The sequence below is a fragment of the Limanda limanda genome, chromosome 5, assembly GCF_963576545.1.
Source record: "Limanda limanda chromosome 5, fLimLim1.1, whole genome shotgun sequence".
Lineage (NCBI taxonomy): Eukaryota > Metazoa > Chordata > Actinopteri > Pleuronectiformes > Pleuronectidae > Limanda > Limanda limanda.
Window position 1 is genome coordinate 7631759 of NC_083640.1, and position 27236 is coordinate 7658994.

Sequence of the window (27236 nt, forward strand, 5' to 3'; positions counted from 1 at the left end):
CTGGAACAGCAGCGAGCAGCGCCGGGTGCCAAAATGAGCCTTTACTGGCCGAGCTGGAGGATCTTACAGATAGTGTTGGCAACAATTACAGCAGTTCTTACACAAGGTAAGTGACCTGGAACTACTTGAATGAGCGTTTTGATTCTTAAAAAAAAATAAAAAAATATAAAACACACACGTGAAACGCAGCCTAAACCAAAGTGCAGGGAATTAACCTGAAGCCTCGCTGCATGTGACCACACTGGATTTAATGATGACAGTTAAAAACAAATGATCTATTAGAATAGACTATCTGTGTTGTGCACATGTTACCGAGGGGAGGTGGGCCCCTTTCTCTTAGCAAAGCAATGCCAGCACTAGAACAGCCTCCTCTGAGAAGTCTAAATAATACATACATGTCCTCATTTGTGCCACAAACTTACATCGTAATCCGCAGTGATACAGTATTCCAGAGAGGCTAACATGAGCATCTTACTCACTGCAACGAAGGGGTGTCACAGCACTGAGTGGGATATTAAACATTTAGGATGAAATTGGTGAGGGGTAAAAGACTTGATGGGTTTACATTACAACTTGAGCTGTGCCTTTATATGCTCAGTGCTTTTCCTCTCTCTGGGAATACATTACGTACTTCTCCTTATGGATGAGTGCTAGAAAGCCAGGGAACCCAATTTTCACACAAGAAGCAGACAATCTAAACTCCCAACTTTGATAATGGCAACAGAAGAGGAGAAAAAAGCACATCACAGGGGCATTTACTGAAAAGCCTATATCTGCCTCGTAGATGGCTATTTCCAGGGAATGCATGCCGGCTGATTTATGTGGATAAAGAGATGAGGAAAATTGGAAAATTGTGATAAAACAAGATTTTTTTGAAAGCAGATTTAAGAGTGTCATTGGACATAGCAATCACTGCACGAGCTTAAGCCTCACTCAATCTCTCTCTCTCCCCTCTCTCTCTCTCGCTCTCCTTATCATCTCCACCCTCTCACCACAGAACATTACATATATGATCATGATGTACTGTGATCTCTCCTCCGTTTGTATAAGACACTTACTTAAGTATGTGAGGCGAGGATATAATGCTGCCAAATCCACTTAACAAGACGATTTTTGCAAATTAGAATTATAAATTGTATTTCAACTTATATCCTTGATGTAGTTAGGCCTGTGTTGCAGGTCTTTTATTGTCAGATTAATCAAATTCTTGGTCACAGAACATAAATTCACTAACAGTGCATAGTTTGGAAAACCCTATATTTTACAAATTTTGGTTGAATTTAATGTGTTGCACTCATCGTAACAATCCTAACATTTGAGAGCACAAATTCAGGAACATGACCTCTCATTTTTGTGACTCTAAATTTAATTGGGTAACACAGTTGTCCAGTTAGCCGCCTGCAGCGGACACCACATGCTTGTCTCCCAGAACTTTTTGAATTAGATTTTCAAAAAATTTCTAGTCGCACTTTGTTTATCAATTGCTACTTAATTCCTAAGCATAGTATCAGCTAAAAAGCCACCATTTCCCTTCCCAGGCGTCTGCCAAGTGTTTCAGCGTCTCACAGACGACATAAATACAAATCTTAGCGTCTAAGGACCCACTCATCGACAAGCTGTCAGATCCTAATGAGACTGTACCTGTTTCGCTATAAAAGGTGCTGGAAAGGTCAGCCAGTTAAAAGATAGTAACAAACAGGGCTGACGTCAGATTAAGAAAATGCTGTTTGCCACAGGTTTTGTAAGCATCTTGCCTGTTCCTAACACTTTCTTTTTTTAGTGTTATAATCAGGGCGTTGCTATAAATGTCCCCAATATTTGATCCAAAAGTCGTCGTGAAAGAGAAACTTTGAGGCACAAACACGTCTTTTATAATCTCTCAGTCACAGATTAAAATGCAGACATCCATTGTTGTCGTCTGCGGTGCTGTTGGGAGTTGAGTCACTTCTGCATCTGCTTTGCACATATGGCAGGAGTCATTACTGCACATTGAAATTCACAATGGTATCTCCAGCTTTCTGCCGTTTTAATAGAATAATACAGAGATTGATTACAAATGAAGGAATCACGTTGAAAGAGAAATGCACTGAAAAGAAGTTAGCTGAAATGCTAGTGAAGACGGGTTAATGCTGGGCCTCGAGACAAACCGTAGGAGTAAATGTCTTTCGTTAGACAGAGCAATGTTTTTTATTAAAACTGGTAATGGGGAACATTACTATTGAAATGAATATGTAAGACTCAAGCCCTAAGTAAACGCTGTCGTTACTCACGCAGAACTAATCTCAGTTTGGTTTCCCTTTCTGAAATTGAACTTGCTTCATATGAGTGACTCCACTAAAAACAAACAGGGCTGAGGGATAGTGTCAACATGAAAAGCTCCGTTACACAAAGTCACAGGAAATTGTGATGGAACACAACTCTGCAGTCTGATCAGATTCAAGGAGCATTTTTCAGCTGGAAACGTGAACTGAGCACCCGATTAACAACATTTGATTTAAACCCTTGCATTAAATGAGGACTAAACATAAACCATTGAGAAAAATAATAAATCAAAGCAACAGCGTGGGGCAGGGAACATGTCAGTGTGCAGGATGGCAGGAGTCCTGGAGACGTGGGTGAAGCATGAGCAAGGCAACACTGATGCTTTCTGACTCGGCCAAGAAGGAAGAGAAGCTGAGGCTCTTCAATGAGTGATTTGAGCGACGGGAACAGCTGGTGCCGTGGATTTGCTCTCATGTTTTATCAGTTGAGGGCAGGACCACTGAAGTGGAGTTTTGTTTACACTGGCTACTTGTTTAATCAAAAATATTGGCAAAGCAAACACTGGCAAAGAAGAACACTCTCTCTAAAAACTGCAAAAAAATAAATCTTAAGCAAACAATTCCTGCAGTGTCTGGCATCACACTCACCAATAGAATGTGCGTGCTGTGTATGCTTCATTTAACCGGTTTCCTTTGGGTCGTGTGCAATGAGAAGCATGTGAAATAACAAGAGGAGCGCAGATGACCCATCAAACACAACTGTAAAGGTGGGTTTTAAACTGAGCACCCGATTAACAACATTTGATTTAAACCCTTGCATTAAATGAGGACTCAACATAAACCATTGAGAAAAATAATAAATCAAAGCAACAGCGTGGGGCAGGGAACATGTCAGTGTGCAGGATGGCAGGAGTTGAGGGCAGGACCACTGAAGTGGAGTTTTGTTTACACTGGCTACTTGTTAAATCAAAAATATTGGCAAAGCAAACACTGGCAAAGAAGAACTCTCTCTCTAAAAACTGCAAAAAAATAAATCTTAAGCAAACAATTCCTGCAGTGTCTGGCATCACACTCACCAATAGATTGTGCGTGCTGTGTATGCTTCATTTATTCGGTTTCCTTTGGGTCGTGTGCAATGCAGAAGCATGTGAAATAACAAGAGGAGCGCAGATGACCCATCAAACACCACTGTAAAGGGATGGGGTTTTCGTGTGCAGCACTTTGTGTCCACGTTGGCACTGTGCTCTCCCCGCTGGAGTCACTGAGCCAGTTTATATTCACTCCAGCCACAGCCGCTGCCAGCTCTGGTATTAAACAGCACATCTGTCACTATGGCCACCGGTAGGCTAAGCCAGGACAAACCCCGGCTCCCGGCTCCAGTGTCTGCCTCATGCGGCGTGTGTCGCCCCCTCAGAGAACATGACTGACACTCTCGTCTGTGAGTGAAGGGAGTGGAGGGGGGGGAGATCGATGGTGCTGGGTTAGGATTGTGACACTTACAGTATAGTTGTTGCTGTGCGAGCTGTCGGAGCATCATGACGGGCTCTTTGAATGGATGCGCGCGTGAGGATGAAGGAGCAGAGGAGGGCGAGATAAACAAGAGGCCTGCCAAATGCCAGCAGCCATGAAGGACGTAGTGAATGGCCTCTTTTATTATGATTTTACAAATGCATCTTGCACTACGCTCTATCAATCTAGATGTGATCTCTTCGACACCGTAGAGGAGAGGATCATTTGCCACGATATTTGTTTTTCACCGTGCAGTTCTTTGCCTGGTGCAATTTATAATCTCCAGAGTAAACACCAGTGTTTTTGTCCTTAATTCAGCAAGTAGGGCAATTAGCCACCAGATAAACAGTGCGCGCTCAGGTCAGAGTCTATAATCTTCATAATTCTATCAAAATGGATGTTTAATGAGGACACATGACGGCCGAGTGACCTCTGCCTCCGCTCATTTCCATCAGGGGCAAACACTCACCATCAAGCTCTTAAACCAGATCAGGGCATATTTATGCTCTGGGCTTGTTCTTACTCACTCATGTAAAAAAAGGTAATTCTTTGCACTTGTGTTTAACAGTCAGCCTGTAATCCTTTAAAACATTATACAGGCAATGTGAAGTGCCGACACAAATAATAATACTAACTGATATAAAATACTCAAGATTCATTTCTGTTTTAATTAGCTTTGTATTTTTTAATCAAAATGTTGCATCCAGATCTTCTTCCTCACACCATGATGTACTCGACTCATTTTTTTTAATATGGTTGATCTGCAAGGCATTCAATTCACATCCTGCTGACAATCTGAAAAGCCATTTTAATCCCTCTAGTCAACCTTGTGCCAGATGTATCAGATCCCACCTTTTCCGCCCATATACAGAAAGCTGATCATCCATGTGAGAGAGATGAAACTGGGGCAGCGGAGGAGAAACGGGGAACAACAACATGGCTGGAAATATATTTTTCAAGAGAACTTTTTGAATTACTTGATTCACTTACAGTATTTTTACTAACCACAAACAGGTCTTCAAAAGCAAAGAATATTAGCAAATGAAGTAGTAGTTTATCTTTTCATGACATGATTTTCTACATCACTTTAATATAATTGAATTATAATATTAAGTATTGTAATTTTTCTTTTGACTATTGGTGGAGGTGTAGAACAGTTGAAGGTCTTTTTTATTCTTTGTAAATACAGTTTGTAAATAATCAGAGAGACAGCTTAAGCCTGCAGCATGTTCATGAGGGTGCACTTTGCCATATGCAGTGAAAAACAGTTGTGCCTCTTTATCAGGGATTTATTAATGTGTACATCTGTGGCTCACAATACAAATTCCATTGAGAGATTAAGATTGAAACTGGGGTGCACCATTAAACAACACCGGGAAATGTAAAATCCGCAGAGTTCCCCTGTTGTTCAATGCAAACAGAAGCTGCTGTGGCAGAAGCAAAAACACTCCTAAGCTTCTCTTGTTGTAATTTACATTATTTCGGACTTTGTGATCTGTTACAGGGATTTTAAGGTTAAGCTCAGAGGCCTTTTAGTGCAATACTTTGATTCCCCACTCAGTTGATCATTTGGCCTAAGATAACTTTTAAACCCAAGTGTTAGTTCCTGGGATATTATTTTACTGTCACATTGGAAGGAAAGGTGACGGCCTTACATCTGTTTTTGTTTCACGTACAATTCTAGCTGCTTAGAAATATAGAGCTGTGACTTTTATCAAGCCGAGACAAGCCGAGACATTTTCCATTCTTTCTTTTCAGATTTGAGCAGTAAAGAGCTGACCGACAGGAAGAGCCCAGTGCCTTTCCCTGTCTACCTGCCAGTCAACTACGACGTGCAAGACGCTGACTACCTCTTCCTGAAGGAGGCCGGCCAGGACTTCATGAGGAACTCCAGCATGCAGAGTCACACGCAGCCCTTTGTTATTTTAAGAGCCAGCCGCCAGCCAGCTGTCAACGCCAGCTATGGCACCATGTCCACCGAGCAGCTTGTGCCTCTGGATCTGGTTCAGTCTGTGCAGCTCTTCGACGCTCCAGAGGTCTTCACCTTTAACTGGAAAATCCAGGCCTTTGCACTGACGCCCCGGGTTTTCTCCTCCAAGCCCAAAGTGCGGGTGCTCTTCTATGTGGCAGGGAGGGATTGGGGCAGGGGGGAGGGAGCTGTGGATGAGTTACCGTGTGTGACAGTGTACGCTTTCTGGCAGACCCAGGAGGTCAGGGCCTCTTGTGCCATCGGGGGCGAGAGGGGAACCTGCATCGCCGAGCTGGCTCCTTCTCTTGGCTGGTTTGCTCCGGGGTCAGAGGGCACCAGCAGGGAGAGGCAGGACCCGTCCACTGGGAACCCTGTGGAGCTGTACTACCAGGCTCAGCCTAAAGTCAGAGAGAAATGTTATTCTGTGGATGGAAGTCGCTCACAGCAGCAGGCCGAGTATGTTCCTGTCACTCCCATGCAGAGGATTGGCAGTGTACGACTTCTGCAGGTGCCTAAAGGGATGGCAACACTCTCTCGCCTCAAGCTTGGCAACGCCATCGTCGTACGGACGTCCTCCAAACCCCTGAAGAAGACCGATATCGCCACGTTCTACATACTCATGGCCAGCTCTGCTCAGCTGACGAACTTCACACTCAGGTAAGATTGTGTTTTCTTTTGTCTCACCATTTCAAAACGTCAGATCGGTAAATGGTCTGTATTTATAAAGATCTTTTCTTGACGACCACTCAAAGAGCTTTACATTACAGTTTTGCCATCTATGTGCAGGACTTTTACTATGAGAAGGGGGAATTTGGGGGTTCAGTATCTTGTCCCAGGACACTTCGGCATGCGAAGAGGGACGATTGGGATCAAACCGCCGGCCCCTCTGGTAGGAATTCAACATGGGGAAATATACGATAACAGTTCTTGTTCAAATCCTTGCACAAATCCCTCTCCAGCCGAAGAAGTAAGGGAATATTGGAGGAAATTAGATTGAGGATGGATTATCGCATTTTTTGGAAAATATTACGGAGGTTAACTGTCTCTCTGGGAAGTGGGTTGGATTATTTGATTACAGTTGAAAACAAGAACATTAAGGGCTGTTTGAAGCGTGCTAGTCACCAAGGTTGACACGGATCAAATAAAAATCACGTGTGGCCTGTGACTCATGGGTATTCTCGTGATCTGTGTTCACACATGCAATGCTCTGCTATTGACTGAATGAAAATCATGGGTAATACTGGCATAGTTAATTTTAATTGAAAGCTATGCTCCCCTTTGGAAATGCAGAATATTACTGTTTGACTAAAGACGAGAGCTTTTGTAGAACCAATCTTATGCAATCTTTTTTCTCTGGAGGTCTCTGTGACATCTTAGGTCATAAAAAAAGAGGCATATCATGTGACCACTCAAGTACACTGAGTTTGTGCATGCCGGTGTAAACAGGCATTCCTCGAATAATAGCGTGTCAGCTTCAAACACTTTTTATAATTGTAAAACACAGAATTTAACTGCACAATAGCTGTCACCAGCAAACACGAGGATTATCCATGTTGGGTTCTACACTGGTAGCCGAGGATAATGCTGGTTGTTCTTCTTACGGAAAGGGGTCAGTGGATGGGAGCCTGACGAATCGACAAAGACTATGTTGCGAACAAAAAGACCAAATCAGCAAGTGGTTGTGAGGGTCTACGTCATCGTTTCCAAACACCTCAGTTTCTCCCTGTCCAGAGTCAAATGATAAATGTGAATTGTGTTCTGCCTTGTCGAAGGAGAATTTCTGTCACTGATGGGACCGATAATAAAGGTGATCTATCGCCTAAAACAGGGCCAGCAGCATTTCAGAACATGAAAAAGTTCCGTCCCTTTTTTTCAAGGTGAAATGATGAAACATGACAGATGGGCAGCTCAGAGGTGGATTTGAATTAAAGGCTCGAACAGTTTGGTTTTCATGGTCATCAGCAGCGAAATATATTTTGCTATTGGATATCAAATTGAAGGGTGTTGCAACGACGCTGGATTTGTCCATGTAAGCTGTCAGAGTAGACAAGTACAGATTTATACTAACTTGATTAGAACTGATTTTTCTATTATTATTATTATTATTATTATTATAGATACTATCTGCTTTGCTCTCCGCCAGTGAAGAATGAACTGTCAGAAGGAGGGAAATACATTTTTTTTACAGTTATATACTGAGGAGATTTTGATCATGACAAAGGCATGTCATAAATCTGTCTTTCACATGTAGTTTGCTATCACATCATAAATTAAATTATATTGGTGTTTGCTGTGTTTTTTTGGGAGACGTCCAGTAAGTTCTCCTGACTCAAGGAAACAAGAAAACAGATCAAGAACAAGAAAGACCTTGAAGGCAGCTCATTCAACTCTTCCTGTACAAATGGCACAGCATGTCCCTGTGGATTGAGAAACTCTGTGGTACACAATCAATACTTTATGAAAAATAAATAATACTCGACTCACTCCGGCCTTGAGTCGCTCCTACATGCTTCAGTGGAGGTGAGCGGGTGAGGAGGCGATTCCTTTTCCACCTGTTCCCACATTCATCCACTCAGACGGTCCTGAAATGCTGCAGTAGCTGAATATTGATTGGGTGAACAGCTATGCATGAATGCACTTTGTCCTTCTCGTCCTATTTCAGAGTTTGTAAATTGTCAGAATTTCTCTTCAGGTTTCTGGTGCTGTAAAAGAAACAGAGGGACACAGAGCTGTAGGGTTTTTTTCCGTCGGGGAAACACTAACTTGCGTCCAGGTGTTTTTTAAAGGTTTAGATTATTGGTTTCATTTTGTTACCCTCGCCGGAGCAATGAAGCCAGAAAAGAAATCCTGATTTCCCCTCTTCATTCTGTCGCTTTTAATCATTCCTGCTTTAATTCATTTACTCAGTCTCTCATGTTCAGGAGTCTGATAGCAGAAATGTCACCTCCTCTTTCCTCTGTTTCTTCTTTCCCCTTTCCTTTTCTGTCCTTCCCTCTCTCGTCCTATTATTTTACTCTTCTGAATTTTTCTCATCTGCCCCCCCTTTCCTCCTTTTCATTTCCTTTTCTCTCCTTCCACACTATTGCTCTCCTCATAGCATTTTTTTTTGGGTTAGAAGATATTGGAAGACACTTTGTGATAGTTAACCTTGTATGATGGGCAGTTCTATTTTTCTAGTTTATACTGGTGACTGTTTCTAACTCCCCTCCCCCAGCTTATTAACACATTACCAGGCGCTGTGCATCCCCTCTTCAACAGCTGTCTGTGTGCTTCATCACTGACTGAATGTTCCATTAAGCTTTGCTTAATACTCTCATCAGCATGATAAACCTGTTATTGATGTCCATAGCTGGAGTAGAGGGACATACAAATTTGAGGTCGATTGAGAAAAGACAAGCCATACCTGTCCACTCCGGCCAAATGAAGCTGTCGTACTCAGTGACAGTTTGATAAAGGTCATATTGTATTACCATCAACACAATGGCCACGTAGAGGGCATTTATTAGTGTATGACCAGCCATTTGAACCATACATTGTTTTTGACTGTACTCTAAAGGCAGTTAGAAGTCACCTATGAGCCAGTTTGTCTTGTTCCATGAGTTTTATTTAGAGGCAGCATGTGGGCGATAAATAAACTTGAACCTCTGTATCAACAGGACGCCGTGCCAGTGAGCGTTTCAACCAGGGAGCCCAATCACTCATCTGTGTGACAAATAGGACTTTTACATCCTCTGTTAGTGCCGCGGTGCCTGCCATTTGGCAGGATTGTTGCATGAGCATCTCCCCAGCTCCCTAAACTGCTCCATAAGTACGATAAGCACGTTGCCGATGGCTGGCCATCAGACTGGCTAAACGATGGACATTTGACTGCATAATTAACGATTGCATCTGTTTCAGATTGCACTGGGGTTCAGTGGTGGTACTGGGCCCCTCAGCGCTGCATTCTCTGAGCCAAAGATGGGAACACAAATTATATCAGGGAAGTAATTACAAACCCTATGTAGCATCCTGATAGCAGCCGTGGTGATGAAATGCATCTGGGCCATGCTGTCTCACTCACACAGAGGATACAATCTCTCTTCGAGGACTTTGATCAAACTGCGTCTGTGTTTTATTCTATTATTTATTCATGTTTTTGAATTGTTCTCTTTCTTTTACTTTCCTTTGTTGGTCATAGCTCTGTGATCTTTCAAAAAGTATAAAGAAAACTTCATTCCACAAATAAGTAAGGGAAGGTAGCTGACTGATAAAGGTCACAAGGTCTGCTTTGAGTGTACTTGACAGTGTGTGTATCTATTTGTGTGCCAGTTGGTGTCTGGTGGCATTTTTATGTACGTGCATGTGTGTGTGTGTGTGTGTGAGTGAATTAGGTGTATGTAAAAGGTGAAACAATAGTGCCACTTATGCCTTGCGTGGTCAGAAGTGAGATGGATGGCAGGTGCAGGACCTGAGAGCTGCTGTTCTCACACACTGTCAGCTTCAGTCTCCACAGCCATCCATCTTCCCTGCCCCGGTTCCTCCCCCTGCCTGCTGCCTCCTCGGGGCCTGCTAACCAAGGCCGTGGACACTAGTTCCTGTTCCCAACCACTCAAAGACAAAAACCTCTTCCAGTCACATGGGATGTTTTTATTTTTTTATACACAAGGGGGGCTGAGAGAAAGAAAAAAAAAAGGGCTGAAGATAAGTCTCCTTGTTAGTGTCACTTTTTATTAGGTGAACCCCTCACCACTCAGCTCAATACACAGAGGCCTTTCATCACAGCAGGCCATGTTGTTCAGAGGCCATTACTAGATTAACAGTCCTCCTAGGTTTTCTCATTACTACATTGAGTATGCCATCATGCTTACCTCATTGATTATGCCGGATTAAAGTTTCTACAAATTGAAAGAAAATAATCGCACTGCACTTACAATTCTCCACAGGCAGCGTCAGTGCGGCAATTAAACACAAAAAATGTGAAATGAAATGTTGGGACAACATGGTAATGCATTGGTTAGCACTGATGCCTCACAGCAAGAGGGGACTTGGTTCAGCCGGGGTCTTTCTGTTGGGAGTTTTCACGTTCTCCCCGTGTCTGCTTTGGTTTTCTCCAGGTGCTCTGGCTTCGACCCACAATCTGGAGTTAGGTTAATTGGAGACCTCAAAGAAGATGAACGGTTTTCAAGATAGGTGTTCCACATACACGCAGACAGACAGACAGACAGACATTTGTGGAATCAGTTGGTAGATATGTTTCTTCATCTTCTTGCTGAGTGGTTTATGAGACGACGCTAATGTCTGAACTGTTACTGGAAACAGAAATAGTTAGCTTATAGCTCTGGCCACCTCTTAAAGTTTGCAAGGTAACATTTTTTAATTTCTAGAAAAACCTAGGTGTAAAGATGACACTTGGCGGGTCTGTAGAAACAGAAACAATTATTTAGTAGCTGTATTGTATTGTTCCTCCTGGTTCTTGCATTTCATTATAATCAGAAAGCTGTAGCCAGTTCACATTTAAACCAAAGCGTGTGTTTTTCTCTGCTCATTTAGCCCAGGCTGCGTGTTTGTCCCTTGTGTTGTGTTGGCTCCTGTGCCTCCTGGGAACCCTCTGACTGATAACACTGGACTGGCTTCACCTTTCTGCTCTCTCATATCATGCACAGCACACAGGGAAGGTACAAACACAAAGACCATGCAGCACCCACAGGGTTTGGATCCTTTATCTGATTTATTTAGGTGAGAAGCAAAGAATTAGTTGGTTCAGTGCGTGTCTTCTGATCCGCATCTCTCACAGCAACCTATGGTTGGTAGTAGAGATGGCAGAGTGAGAGGTCAGAGGGTTTAAATAACTACCAGCAGTGCGTCGTAGGAGTTACAGCGGGTCGTCTGTTAAATGCAGAGCAGGTGGTTCGATTCCCAGCTCTTCCATCATGTGTGCCGAAGTGTCCTTGGGCAAAATTATGACCTCCAAATTTGTCCTGACACTTTTTGAATATTTGAATGTAACTGTAAAGAGCTTTGAGTGGACTGTTTCTAAATACAGACCATTTACTGACCCTTATAGCAAATAATCTAAACCTAACCCATAAAAGTGTTCACTGTATGCAATCATGACAAAACCGGGAGTTTTTTAATTTTCCAGACCAGCCAGGACACCAGATGCTATCACCTTTTAGCCCTATGATGCCTGGCTTAACCTGTGTTAATCAGATAAACCAGCGTCTGTGGTGTGCGGCTGGAATTGAAGCAGACAGTCTTCCAGGTCATGATGGCACAAGATTAAAACCAATATTATAAAAAAAGGTCACTGCTGAGCTGACCTGTAGCCAAAGATCTTTGACTGTTTGAACTTTTAAAGGTGTCACAATTGCCAAATATATCAACTCTGAGAAAGAGACTGAGCAAAAACTAAATAAAAGCTTTAGTCATGCACTGCGAATGTAAAGGCACTGGTTCGTGTTAGACAGAGTGGAATTTATAGCACGGACATCCATGCCAAGATCTGTGGCCACTTGAGGCCTCAGATTACATGCTGGATGTGCAGATGTTGTCACACAAATTTACAAAATGTGCACACAACACTCATGAAGAGGTTATCTTGAATATTTTCAATTAAATATTGATGCCGGGAGATCGTTTTGTTTAATTGTGCTGAACAGGGTGCAGTGTTCCCCCTCCTGTTGCCTGAGGAGTCCAAACCAGCCCCAGCCCAGAGCTGAGCACAGCTCATCATCAGATTGCTGTTGCTCCTATTATAGATTACACCTCCTCAGAGGCTCGTGATGCACTTTGTTTTTATCTCACAGATTCAGCGATAAAACGCACAGCTTTGCATGCAGATGAAAACCAGAGACAGAAAAATGTTTCTCTGAACTGTTTATTGGAGCTTTGAGTATATAAAAGAAGGAGCAGTACATAGATGACTGGTATTGCTGCAGCAGAAGACTGGAACCTCTTGGCATCTCGACATGCGTGCCTCTCCTGGCCTGACGTGATTGCAATTCTTGTACAAGAATATTTCCTTAACATCTGGCGTACTGCAAGCTGCCTACGCTATGAATGCCCAGTGGGAAGGTCTGAACATTCAGATGCACAATACTTGACATCTGCTAATTAGGCACTAAGGAAACGAAAGCTCTATTAGTACAGTTTAAATAATGAGTGCACATAAGGATGAACAGAGAGAGCAATGTTTTTCTAATGCGAATGGAAAGAGGGGGATTTAAAGGGTAGTAAATCATTGATCGTTGACATATTTTTTTATCTCTACCATGTTTTGCTTGCTTTATGTAAATAATGAATGATATCCATATTGTTTGATGTATATTTTATTATAGATAATATATGACAATCTCATTGAAACTGCCTTTTATTTGAAGTCCTGGTTTAAATGAAATGACCTGAGTACTACTCCCTTGATGATGGCTGTTTGTATTATGGATGGCAAGATGCTGATCAGGTTATATGTCTGTACACTGCACTTTATTTGGTCTGCCTGACTTTCACTCGATCTACTTATCATAGAATACTGTTATTTGTTTTCCTTCTTGTGTATTTATATGCTATATACTTGGTATTATTTATATGGTTATACTCGCTGCAAATTATATTGAAACTTTCAGATGTTTAACGACGCTTAATGACGCTTGCGGCTCCAGTTCTTGGTTTCTCTAGCCTACTGTGTTCAGGACTCCTCCCACCTCATTTTTTGTACTATACGTCCATCTTCTTTTATGTCTTACATGTTGTTCTTCCTGACTGAAGACACAAATATACCTTTGGGGCCGAAAGCTGAAGTTTAAGATATAAAATTTGACATATCCTATCGGAGGAAACTGCATTGCCACAAAAAAATGAAGATGGGGAAAGTTATTTAAACATATATTCACTCTATATGTTTACATTTTGGAAGTATTCATTGTCTTGATTTTCATTGTCTAGTCATATGGGACATTTGAACTTCACCAAATCCTTGACCTTTTTGTTTTTGACTTTTCACAGAGCGACAGTTGAGAAAGGTGTGACCTTTCGAACAGCAACACCCAGTAACACTTTACTGTGGGACATCACTCTGGATATGGGTGCAGATGGAACCATCGCTGTTATTTGTCAGAGGAAGGCTCCCATACCTGGAAAAAGGCAAGTGTGTCTAACCTGCCTGTGTGTTCTACCTTTGTGTATCTCCTTTGTTATCACTGAGGAGTTGATTATTGAATCTAAATTGCTATTGCTTGAATGAATACACAATACTCTCAAGGCCAAGGAGTCTCACTGTCTAATGTAACTTTTTTAATGCATATCCTGCAAAACATTTCAGTATCTGTCTCTGCACCTGTGGAAAGAATCTGTACTGTAGAGGTCTGAAAACAACACACTCCTCAGAGGACATCCCAATTCACCCTCTCAGCACAGGTTGGCTGCAGGTGCTCTCAAAAAAGTGCCCCTTGTAAACAATGATTGCTTCCCCCGTCTTTCATTCCCCACTTCCCAAAGTGCTGTCTTGTGCATGTCCATGCATTCCTAACATGCAGTAAAACATAGAACCTGATTAAAAAGCTGCAAGCCAGGGAGGTCGTTACTGCAGAACTATAGTGAGCCATCTTCAAACATAACACTTGTCCATTCAAACTCTGCTCTTAAAAATTCCGCTTGCACCATAACCTTATTCGATGGGAATTCACCCTTTCCCTAACAAGCAGCTCATTTCTAATGTGAGGCTGATGCTGCATGAAACATTTGAATTACCAGAGTTAATACAATTCATCTTGAACGAGAACTGAATATCAGCACGGAATCTAATGGCAATCTAACCAATAGCTGTGGAGATATTTTTACAATAAAACCACAAATGTCAACAATGAACACTGAAGGAAAGGGCAGGGCATCACTGACCAAGTCCTGACCTTAAAAGACCATGTATGGTTATTGAGTGTTTCTTTTTGTAAGTTGTGGACTTACAGACGGGCATTTCCATGCTGCTTGCGTGGTTGACAAATCATCTAGAGGAACTTATCGAAATATACGAAATTTAAACCAGAGTCCTACACAAGTCCATTTGCAAACCTGCACCCACAAAGCTCCATACGGGTCCGACCCGTCACTCTACCTACAAGTCTAATCCGGACCCACCCGGTCCCGTTAACATCCAACTCGTCACCAGTGATTAAACCTTCTACAAACACAGACACACACATCAAATGGTGAAGAGTTGTGTTCGTGGAAAAGCATCTTTGAATTTTCCCAGGGCCTGTTCTCCTGCAGCGATCAGAGTGTTTCCTAGTCTGGTGTTGGTAAGGACAGTTGAGCCCAAGTGAAGGGGTCAAATTTGCATATGAGGCCTATTTAGATGTTTAAAAAATTCTGCCCGTTATATCACTTTTTGCGGGCTACCCGACCCGTTGCACAACTCTAATCCAAATATCTTGATGCATCGTATATTCAGCAGAAAACCATCAATATCGCTAATGTTCACTTGATTTGATCCTCTGAGATTGAACTCAAACTGTGAGATTATTTCTGTTTTGTAGTGCAGCTCCAAGAAGTGCTTGTGAAGCTAAAGCCCTAATCTGTGTGTGAGTGCCTGGCCTAGCTGGAGAAGAGCAAGTGTACACAGCAATATGAGGAGACAATAGCATTTGCTGAACTCCAGTACAGAGATACATTTTAACATCTTGAAGTTAATGTGGCTCATAAAATAGACACAGCCTGCTGTAGACAGAGCACTGACCTTATCTGTGCTCATCATTATTGCTTTGACCTCATTATGCTGTTTTCCCCGTTTGCTGGTTCATGGATTACGACATTGTTTATAGCAATTCCTGTGGGGTTCAACATATTTTTCCACTCAGTCATTTTGGATAATCCTCTCTAAAATGTCATGAAACTAACGGGACCCCCGCAGAGAGTCCCTACTGTCACATCACTGTGGGGATTTCTCTGACTTTTTGTCTTCATGGCTTTAGTGAGCACTAAAAGTATTTGCCGTATCTGTACATTAAAGCCCCTTTTATCCTTTGTGGCAGCGGCTTGGTTTTGGATCTTAATATTAAAGCACTGCCTCTCGCAGACAGACCCACGGCTGTAAACAAATGGTTGAAGCGTCAGTCCCCTGAAAGCTTCACAAAACTGGCTGAGGGTGTAAATAGCATGGCAACATCCTTTTATCTTATGGATATCTGTGTTAATGCATACTTAAAGGGATATAAGCGTGCTTATGTGAGCCTTATCGAGCCTATCTTGTTTTGATTCTTGACCAGAATTCCATTATTATCTTTTAATCGCAGGTCTCTCAGCAATATGCTAAGATTATTCAATTACACAAAATCTCCGGCCTTTCCTCTAATAAGGGCAGATATGAGAGTGGGGTATAGAGAATTATTTGTTTGCTTTTTGTTGTTGAGTCTGAACCTTATTGGAGGATTAACAAAATATGATTTGCAGTTTCTCCTGTTGTTGTTGCTTTAATGCACAAAGGCAGCCGGTACACAGCCCTATAGAGGTCATTTAAATTCAGGATGCCGGTCCAACTGTGTCTGCACAGCGCTGACACAAATATATATAACATGTACGCACCAGCAGCAGTGGGTCTGATAATGTCCATGTGGGTACAGAATGTGCATTCTTACTGAGTTTTGTCCACCTATATATCTTTCATCCTGTTCAGCACAGAGCCAAGAAAACAAAACCAAGGATACTAACTTGGGAGAGGCCAAGGGAGAGTATATTGAATCCATGACTAGGACACTCTATTGCTGTGAGGTCATTATAGGTTACACAGCCTTCAACTTTTTGGTGCATGCAGAACGCCTCTGTCCTCAGACCACCTTTTATTCTTCATAAACTTATCAGTAGCAGCAACTCCGGCAAAAGGCCAGAAGAGAGAAATTCATATCTATTCCTTTTTTTTAAGTTCGATTCGTGAAAATGCCTAGAGATGCAAAGCTCTCCACAACTTAAAAAAAAAAAAAGGGAAAAAAAGGAGGGAGGGGGGATTTGGGTCTTGTCGCAACTACTGGGGATCACGCCGCTCTCCAACAAATCTCTTCGCTTACTACCCAAGGGGCAGAATTCATAACATCGCACTATGAATTTTGAGCCGGATATCTCCAAACCTCCAGTCTCTGCAAAGTCTTCTAGTATTTATCAAACGAAACGTCTAACATCCTAATGCAAAGCGTGACTTCATCAGAATCTTTAAAAAAGAGAAAAGACAGCTCTCCAGGATCCATGAGCATCGAGAGCACTGAGCACCACAGGCTGAAGTGAAGGAGGCTACACTGCCACAGAGTCTCTGGGCCTCTTTCTAGACACAATTATCTCCGCGGGGCCTTAAAGAGAGGGAAGAGAATCTGAGACTCCAATGGTGAAGTAATCGTATAAAGTACCATTGGCTGTGATGGAACGATTTTGTGTTCCTGCTGTTAATGTGCAAAGTGAAGGTGTTGAAAGAATCACGCAACTGCCAAACTGCCAAAAAACACTGAAAAATGCAGCATCCCACCGCTTTCACAAAATAAAACACACTATGCATAATCTGCAGTAACATTCCTTTTACAATTTGTCTTGTCAATTATTAGCTTGCCTTTTCTTTATCACCTCCACCAAGGAGTTAGTGATTATTTGTGTTTTTTTGTCTTTTGGTGAGTTAGTAGGATTACACAAAAACTAAAGGATAGATTAACATTTGGGGAAAGGATACAATATGGGTCAGAAAAGCCTCCATTACATTTTGGTGTGGCTGTGGATTAATAGGCAGATCCAGGGTTTGTTTTTCCTTTTCTTTCACATTGCAACATGGCCATTTCGAACATTTTCGTAAATTTTTTAGAGATTAAATCATGAATTTTTATGGAAAAATCCGACATGTTTAGGGGACTGATATTTGACATATTTGTTGGAGGTATGCGCTCTACTGAGTGCCATTCTAGTTTTTACACATAATTTGTCTCAACAGGAACTGTGTAGCCTATACTGTATCTCTAAATGTGTTTGTGTTCTACTGTTTTCGTTTAACTAATCGTGCTCTCTGTTCCCCACCCAGGCTTGATGGCAGCCTGCTGGAGGTGCTTCAGATGGATTTTGAGGTTGAGGAGCTGAGCAGTCCTCTCGACAGTCAGGTGATTGTATGGAAACTGGAGCTGCCGTCCCTGACCCAAAACCTAACCAAGACCGAAGGAGCCATGAGAATCTACACCACTCAGAGAGACTTTGTCGGCTTGGCTCCTCTCGTGATGGTGAGTTCGCTGACAGTCTCCACGTCACACCTGATCATTACTAAAAACCAGACAGCAGCGTTTCCGATAATGCTTGGACCGTATCCTTTGAGCGTTGATGCATGAAAATATCATAGAATGCACTTTGCCGTGATCCATTCCTGTCTGGTTTGCATATGCAGACGGCTCGCTATGCTTGGGATTGTTTAGCAAATGGGTTCTATTTTGAGCAGAGAGTGACCTTGTGTTGTTGACTGTCAGCGAGCTGATGTCTCTCCTCTGTGTTGTTCTGCTCTGTTCTGGCGTGCAATATGTGGTCATCGTCTCCGACAAACAGATGCTTCATGTGGTGCTATTTTGGTGCAGCAGGCTTCTTTATCATGCTACCTCTATAATTAATCCACAATATAATCCCCACTACTAAATATGGAACATTACACAAGTTTACACCGCTCTGAATTACTGCGTCCACTCTGATTTATCTGTCACCTGGGACAGTGACTTCCTAATCCTGCGTTGTTTGAGAATGAACCATGACAAATAGTCATGTAATACACTCACACTGCCCTCTCCCATGTCTCTTAATTTGTCTAACCACATATTATTAACAATTTATGTAAATTATGTCAGATTAAAGTCAGGAATGACTGGACTTTAGGTAATGGCGACGTTTGGGCATTAGTTTACTCACATCTCACAGAGCTAAACGCTGCATTTCCATCACAATGCTAATGGATTGCTTGAAGTTATAAGGGTTTACCACAGTGTCCTGACTTGAGAATTGGACATGGTTCATCTCCTTTGTGGATTAGAAGCCGACCTCAGGCTGAGGCCCAAACATGCAGACATTGGATGGTTGACTCGAAGGAACATTAGCATTGACTGATCCTGCTTCTGCTGCCGCTCAATACTTCTACATGATGGCGGGAAGCCTCGCTGACACAACCTTCAGATCAGTGTTTTTTCAACTTTATTGTAATGACAGCTGGAAAAAAAAAAAACGATGTTCAGTTGTTTCAGCTTCATTGAAAGCAGTTTTACCGTCGAGGGACACGTATCCATCTGTTTCATTTTCATCCTCGGAGCGGCCAAGTGTCTCTTTAAATTTGATTTAACTGATCATTCACAGAACTTGACCGGGCTGTGCTCCGCTGCTCTCACACTGATCAACACACACACGTACACACACAATGTTAAATCATTTCAACTTCATTTGAAACTGTGTGTTCTACAGTGGAGGACACGTATCCATCTGCTTCCTTTATAGGCTTTGATTATTCCTGCATGCAGACGAATGGTTCTCTGTACACACATACACACACAGACACACACACACACACACACACACACACACACACACACACACACACACACACACACACACACACACATAGACATTACATTGACTTACACTGATTTCCTGGAGACTTTCTCTAAGCTAACCGTAACTTAACCTAAAGTTAAAGCTAAACCTAACCTTAAAACAAGTCTTCACCTTAAATCTCAATGATCGACATCATGTGGACTTGGTTATTGTCCCCAGAAGGAAGATAAGTCCCCATATTGTGGGGACACAAACATACACACAAATGCAGCGAGATACCAGGTACATTCGAAATAGACTGCTTTATCCAAATCACATAGCTTTTCTTTCGTTAACCTGTTCAGATACACAAACTCACATACCGACAACACAACTGTGACGCAAGGTGCTAGCCTCACCATCCTGAGCCTTTCGGGTTCAGTATCTCGCTCACACCAACTGGATTTCTGAGTGGATAATGGAAGCTAAAGATGGAGCTGCACCACCTGCATTACCTGCCATAGCAGCCCTCTTTAATAATACATTGAGCCGTATGGAACAGGCTGTACTGTATATGCATAGATATGTGCAGAGATTAATCCTGGTCCGTGTCCCTGTCGTTAGTTATTTGGCCGTGTTTGAACTGATATGACATTCCTTTGAGGGCCGTGCCAGGGCAGCAAACTCCAAGCTTAGCTCTCCCTCACATGTGGTGACCTGATCATCACCCTGTGTAAACCCTGCTCCCTGCACCAACCTCCCGTGGGGGAAGCATTTGGGGCAAACAGGATTACTGAGTAACTGACTCCTAAACACAAAAACCTTTAGATGTCTGGTAATTCCACCGCATAAGATGTAAAAATCAAATGTAATATAATAATAATTGTATGAGGTTTGTTATATTTTGTTGTTTAGTCTGTGTTTTATGTTCCTTGGCGCTCTGCAGGACACAGAGATCCTGAACACAGCCGTGTTGACTGGAAAGAAGGTGGCGATGCCTGTGAGGATAGTAGCTGTGGAGGAGGATGGAGTCGTCACTGATGTGTCGGACTACACAGAATGCAGCTCCAGTGATGAAGATGTTCTCAAGGTAAGATTCCCTCCTCTTTCTTACATAGTACTAGATATTGTACAGTGAATGATAGCTTTCTGATGCTTTATTTCTAAATTTTTTGGTTTCAAATATTCCAAATGCAGTTGTTTTTATGTAGTAGATATGGCTCAAGTTTATTTTTGAAAAAGGACGCTGACAAGGTGAGAGGTGAAATTGCTTTTAAATATTTTTTTCTACACCTTTTATTCAACGTTAAATAGCTTTCTCTTTTTCAGTAATATGTAAAAAAAAAACATTCAATCACCTCTAGTAATTGGCTACCTGGGAACAAAAATGGGTTTAGCAGTAATGAACAGAAAAATGAGAGATATGTGTCTTTGTCTGCCAATGCCGATGCTAAGGTGAGAAAGAGAAATGTGGAGCAGGATAAAAAGCTGCTCCGTAGGGCCAAGGTGGGTCTCATGTGTGATGGTGAGGACAGATGCGGACAAATAAGTTGTGCCAAAGCCACCTCTGATCCCCGTTTCTTTTCCACACAGTAAAACAAACTATTAGTTGGGCTCTGACAACATCGTCCATTCATCTTCTAGACAATGAACAGCCACTGCATTAAATTGCTCACCCCATGGTCTGCCTCCGTGCGCCCATCCTATGACTTGTCCCTTTTATCCTGTGAACCTGAGCACGGCTGACTGCCAAAAGCCGGCTTTGTTTACTGATGAAATTGAAAGTGAGGCCCCTGGCCCCTGAGGTCTGGGGCTGTGAATGTATTTACTCAAGGCTAAAGTGGGATTGTAAACAAAGAATAAAGACAGTGGACTCCAGCTCTCTAATATATTTTTTTTTCTGCTGGTCAAGTATGTCCCAAAGCAGGTTCAGCAAACAATTGGATGTCTTGGCTAATAAATGTCACGTTTTGTGTAGTGTTGTGTGTTGCTCCATGAGCAGATCCAGAGGAATGTACATACAGTAAGTGCCAATGTTTTAAGTGCAGATGGGCGTCAGTTATAAGACAAGCAGGATTATGTGAGGATGTCAAAAGGCCAGCAGGGAACTAAATCAATCATTTCAACCCTGTGTTGTAGCCAACTTTGCTGTTGTTCTAAGCTTACTGTAGCTCAGTGTATTTGCTGACCAGATAGCAGCTTCAGTCACAAATATACCCTTTAATCTTCTTAGTCTAACAGCTTGACTCAGATATCTTTTCTCTTCTGGTGTGCCTGAAGAGTATCAAATCTGCTGGTGAGAGAGGGGGTCAGGATTTATCCAGAATGAGCAGCTCATGTGGCAAAACAAAAGCAAAACAAAGTCTAATCTGTCATGATGGAAATGTTTTCCTATGTGCATGGATGACGGATGGATTTAGAATTAGGGATGAGCAATACACAAAACAATAATACATTCATTTTTTTGAAAAATAAAAACCATATTGTCATTGCTTTTGGGATTCGGTGGTTTCAATATGAGTCAGGATTTGAGAGGGAGTTGTAATTTCTGTATTTTTTGACAAGAATGTGATGGGGGTCTGTACCAAAGCAGAAGGATATGATTTGTAGGCCGGGAATCTCTGTAGCAGCACAATTCTTCATTCATAATAGCAAGATGTGACACATTTGACCTCAATCAACAATTTGCAGCTTCTGAGATTTGGATATTGCAAGTGACCAAATTACAATACGTAATGTACATGTGTGTCTATTAAGTTGGTCAATCAGGACTTTTAATGACGTGGCGATTTGACTGAATTGCATTAAAGATTGATTAAATGATTCTAATCCAGTACTTTGTGTCAAATTCAGTAACTGTCAACTAGGTGTCCATTCTTTGTGTTATAAAAATATTTGTATTCTGTGTTTCTGCACAAGCCTGGCTCTGTACATTGGAACTGGCTTGCAGAGCAACACAATCAGGAACAAAGGAGTTAGTGCTTGTGCACAGGACAGTGGAAGGAAGAGGGGAGATGGAGAAAGAGGGCAGTGGGAGGGACAAGTGGTAAATATGGCACATGCACCAGGCTGTGTGGAGTTGAGAATGGGCTTGCCGGCAATGTTAAGGCCAGTGTTAGTGTGTGAGTGCTGCCTATGGGGTCTTACTAAGGGTGTTGCACTGTTACTGCTTGTCGAATGGGTTACATTGGTTTCACTATGTTCTATTGAGGCAATATGTCAGTATTGTCAACGAATGTTTGTGATGCAAAAACAAGTATCAGTGTAATTTCTATGTGTCTGGTAACATAAAGTATAATGTAACAAAAAGACATGTTGTTGGTGAGATAGTTGTATCGTTGCTAGCAAGCCATCACGTCATTTCTGCATGTTAGCTTTGTAGCAGCAACAGTTTGTTGTCCAGCTGTTTGTTCTATATAATGGTATTTGATTGTATAAAGAAAAAGCAAATTGTTATTAAGCCACAAAGACCTAACAAAATAAAGTGGACTTATTTAGCTGGATGCTTAATTTAAAATCAAACTTCTCTGCTGCATTTGGATGCAGTGTTTGTCCGCAGCTTTTTTTGATTTGCGTTTGGAGACTTGAACTTAATTTTCCCCTCAGTTAATTCAAAAGCTGTATTTATTCTGCACACTCTCAGCTTTATTAAATGTCTGCCTTTTTTTAATACTATAACCAATGATGAAAGTCAAATCCCGTTTTAAATAAATATCCTTTTTGACAAAACACTGAGGGATATTCCTGGCAGCAGAATGAGATTGAGACCAGGATGAGTGGATGGATGGCTCGTTAACACGGTATCCCTTTTTAACTAATGCTTTAGAATATTATTTAAACGATACTCGGGTTAGGGTTAGGGTTAGTTAAGGGTTGTTAAGTTCAGCGGAGATCCTGGAATACTTTTGTGAAATAAGGGAAATGTTGTAGATCATGGATGACTGGTTGTCTGCCTGGTATTAAATGCGACTTTGCGCAACTAAATCAGACATTCACCGGTTTTTATTCCATGTTTGAATTAGAAATTTTCCATAGCAACAACTGTTCCAGGGCCTATTTGCCATATATTGTAAATCTGCTGTTTGGATATAAATCAAGCACAGAATTATCAGTGCAGAAAGCTCAGGGCATCTCAGTTAGCAACAAGGATGACACATAGTGATGTAGTCATTTCAAAGCCAAAGCTGTGGTCATGGGTGCATGATGACTCAGGCTCAGATGTGAATGATGACACAAAACCCTCTCAAAAATAGCTTGTCACTGGGACAGCACATCCTCTAGCCAACAGTTGCAAATAAGAGAGGGGATCTATTTGCTATTTGAATTCCTCCTAAGGCTATCTGTCAAAGTCACCATTTTTCTTCCGTCTGCTCCCCTGTGCACTTCCACAGGCTGGTGACTGAATTCTAAATGCTGCGTTAATTATCCAATTTGTTCAGAGCAGTGGCCAATGAAAATCTCCTGACTCATGTCTCAAAATGTCCATGAGATCTTTCAGCAGTTGCCCAAACTTGCCAAAGTCACCTTTGGAATTACAGTGTGATGTATGCACTTGGCTGTGAAGGACTGATATTCAGCGCTGCACCACATGATATTTTGATTAACATAAAATTGCAATGCTAGTTTCCCTAAAGCTTCGGACCGGTGATCATCGCAGTAGTTTATTACAGCAATCTGACATTGCTATGGTAACACACGCAGTGCAAAACTGCCTCAAGGCCATTTGTTGTCGTAAGAATGGTCTATTCGTTAAAATAGTGACTTTTATGAGATATCATATTATTCTCTGTCATTGGTTAGATGAGTAACAGCTCCTTCATTGACAACCATCTCAGCCTGAGTTTGATATAGACTTTTTATACGAGCGTACATACACAAAAACTTTGATATAATCATAGAAATTAAAATGATACGATATTCATTTAGCTTTTATCTCTTCCTTTCCAGGTGTCGGACAGGTGCGACTTTGTTTTCGTGAATGGCAAAGAGACAAAGGGCCAAGTGAAGATGATGGTGAACTTTACCTACAGCTACCTGAGTGCTCAACTGGAAATGAACGTGTGGATGCCCCAACTCCCCCTCCAGATTGAGGTGTCGGACACAGAGTTGAGCCAGATCAAGAGCTGGAGGGTACCAATACTAACCTCTAAAAGGTGAGACACACAAACAAACAGTGTTTAACACAAAAACTGTGCTTATTTAGGTTCTAGATGGGATTTCTAGAAGCGTTCTTCCAAATCATATCTCTCAAAGGGTTTAGGGTTTTTATTCCATTACATAATGTTTTGTTATATCTCTATGTGATCCAATCAAGCAAAGAGACAGGATTATGTGACTGAAGAATACCAGGTCAAATCATTTGGTATGTGACAGGTGTGACCTGCATGTGTGTTTCTGTGTTCATGTCCCAGACCTGGCTGGAACAGTGAAGAAGAAGACAGGAAGGGGAAGGGCTGCATGCTGCAGTATCAGCACGCACTGGTGCGGGTGCTCACTCATTTCGTGGCAGAGCAGGCGGACCCTCGGGATCCTAAGGCCTATTTCCTGGGCTCTGATTGGCAGGTGGATGTCACAAGGCTGGTTCGATACTTCACAAAGGTGGAAGACCCTCGAGTGGCACGGCTGCAGGCTGGAAGAGTGCTGTCGGGACGGGATCTTGGGACCACCACCATCCAGGTAATAATCTGAACTACTGCTTGGATTAACATTAGCCAAAATAAACTGTGACCAATGTCATAACAAGAAGCAATTCAGTCCCTGGATTAGATTAGAAAAGCAGTAGGATTTAGGTTTGACAAGGACAACTTCTGTGAGGAACCCTAATTAATTTGTTGTATCTGATATTATTCTGTGACAGGTGTTTTCTCCACTGTCTGACACAATTTTGGGGAAGACAACTATCAAGGTTGTGGATGACAAAGTGACCATTACAGAGTTGGGGGTCCAGCTGGTTACAGGCCTCTCCATGACTTTACAGCTCAGTGCAGGAAGCAACAGGGCCATCCTGGCTACCACTACCACGCAAGAGGTTCTACAGAGCCCCAAACAGGTAACAGTCTTCATAGATCTAAACATTTTAGGAAAAAAAGATTAGATTCAAAGCAGTATTCCAATTTCTGCCATTTTCTGCTCTTTCAGGAAGCGTTGGTCAGTGCCTGGGTGCAGTTCAGTGATGGCAGCCAGACACCTCTTGATATTTATGATCCTGCATACTACAGAGTGACGTTGACATCCCTGGATCAGGGCGTGGTGTCTGTGCAGGGCACACCTCCGACTGTGGTGGCAGAGGGAGAGGGCGAGGGAGTTCTGGTCAGACTAGAAATGTCCATCTGTGAGGATTGCCAGAAGTCCAAACGCAAAAGCACTGTAGCTGTTGGCAACGGCAGCCTGAAGATCAAATTTCAGGGAAATAGCGGACGGTCAACCAACAGCAATACCAGCAGCTTCGAGAGTAGCACTGTTAGCAGAAAGGAAAACGGCAGTGACTATGGAAATGATGGCGAAGAGGTGGACAGTGAGAAGAAACAGAGGAAGCAATCTCCACCACGCAGCTCAACCTCAGAAAGAGAGGAGAGCGCCATGCAAAAGATCACTACCACCATCAAATCTATAGAAAGAATCTTCATAACCAGTGGCAGCCTTGGAGGAGTGGGTAAGACCAGCAATTCAGGAAACCCAAGCAGTCCTACCACGGTGATGAATGTCAGCATGATGAGCGTCCCTGGTGATGGCAGCAAAGGATATGGCTCAGACAACGTGATAGTGGAGGAGGTGAGCAGTGTTAGCTTTACTAGCACTGTGAAAGCCCCTGGGAACCTGGTAAACTACAACAACTTCCCCACCAAGGTGGAGGAGACAGCAGAGGTAGAAATTGGTGGTGAAGAAATGTTGGCAAACAGGCCTCTCACAGACTTGGAGATTGGTATGTACGCTCTCTTGGGCGTCTTTTGCCTCGCTATCCTGGTGTTCTTGGTAAACTGTATTTCACACGTTGTCAAGTTCAGACACAAGACGCCTCCCTCTCATACCCATGAGCCTACAGGACACAGGCATGACTGGGTATGGCTCGGCACAGACGCTGAGCTGGTGATGAGTGTGCCAGGTAGCCCCGTGCAGCAAGACTCCCACACTACCACCACCGTGATAGACATTGGGCCTGATAAGACCACCTCTCTGTCCAGGAGGCCAAGTTGCTTGGCCTCTGTTACAGACTCTCCCCTCGGTTGCGTGGGCTCCCTCAGGAGCAAACCTATGCACACCGAGTCCCTCCACTCGCCGACCAGCAAGAGAAAGAGAGTCCAGTTCACCACCTTCTCCACACTGGAACGCCAGCATTCACCACCCAGGGAGAACGGCTATGGCATCCACTGGGTTGGGAAGTCGGACAGTTTTGAGGAGGAACCCCAAGTGCCCATCACAGAGCCTAGGGACCGGTTATAATGCAGAACCTGATCAGACCTCACATGTACAGTAGATGTGGCTTTGATCACCTCAATGCCTTTGTAAACTCCAATAACTGTGAAGGACATGTGATTTTGGAATTGCCCTCCTCTACATTTCATTACCTATCAAGGCCTTTTACATGTACATGTACTGTATAATATTGTTAATATTTGTGAGTGGATGCGTTGGGAGACGTTAAAGATGGCTGACCAGATGGACTCTACGCAATATTTACACAATGTTTAAAGCCACCCGATGTTAATGCTGCATGTGGATATCTAATTCTCAAATTTTTGCACTCACATGCTGGGATATACAGTATAGACACACTGACAAAGTATCTCAAATTACAAACCCAATATATCCAATTTCCAGTTATAATATAGAACTCAGTCTGACAGATAAATAGATTTCACCAAAACTGTGGCTTTGATCAAACATAATACTGGCTGAAATTGGTGTTTTGTATTATGAAATATCCAGGACCATTTTCTTTGTAAATTTAATAAATTAATTTTCATTAAATTTTCTCTCATTAAAATACTATGATCTTGACTGTT

The 27236-nt window shown here is 42.4% G+C and overlaps 1 protein-coding gene across 1 annotated transcript; it reads left to right on the plus strand.

Moving 5' to 3' along the window:
- Positions 1 to 26673, plus strand: LOC133002307 (transmembrane protein 132D). Its single transcript, XM_061072085.1, has 9 exons — positions 1 to 106; positions 5529 to 6396; positions 13720 to 13857; positions 17759 to 17951; positions 20180 to 20323; positions 24181 to 24386; positions 24645 to 24909; positions 25091 to 25282; positions 25372 to 26673. The coding sequence occupies exons 1-9, from the start codon at positions 34 to 36 to the stop codon at positions 26671 to 26673; spliced, it is 3381 nt and encodes a 1126-aa protein (XP_060928068.1). The 5' UTR covers positions 1 to 33.
- Positions 26674 to 27236: the final 563 nt, after the last annotated feature.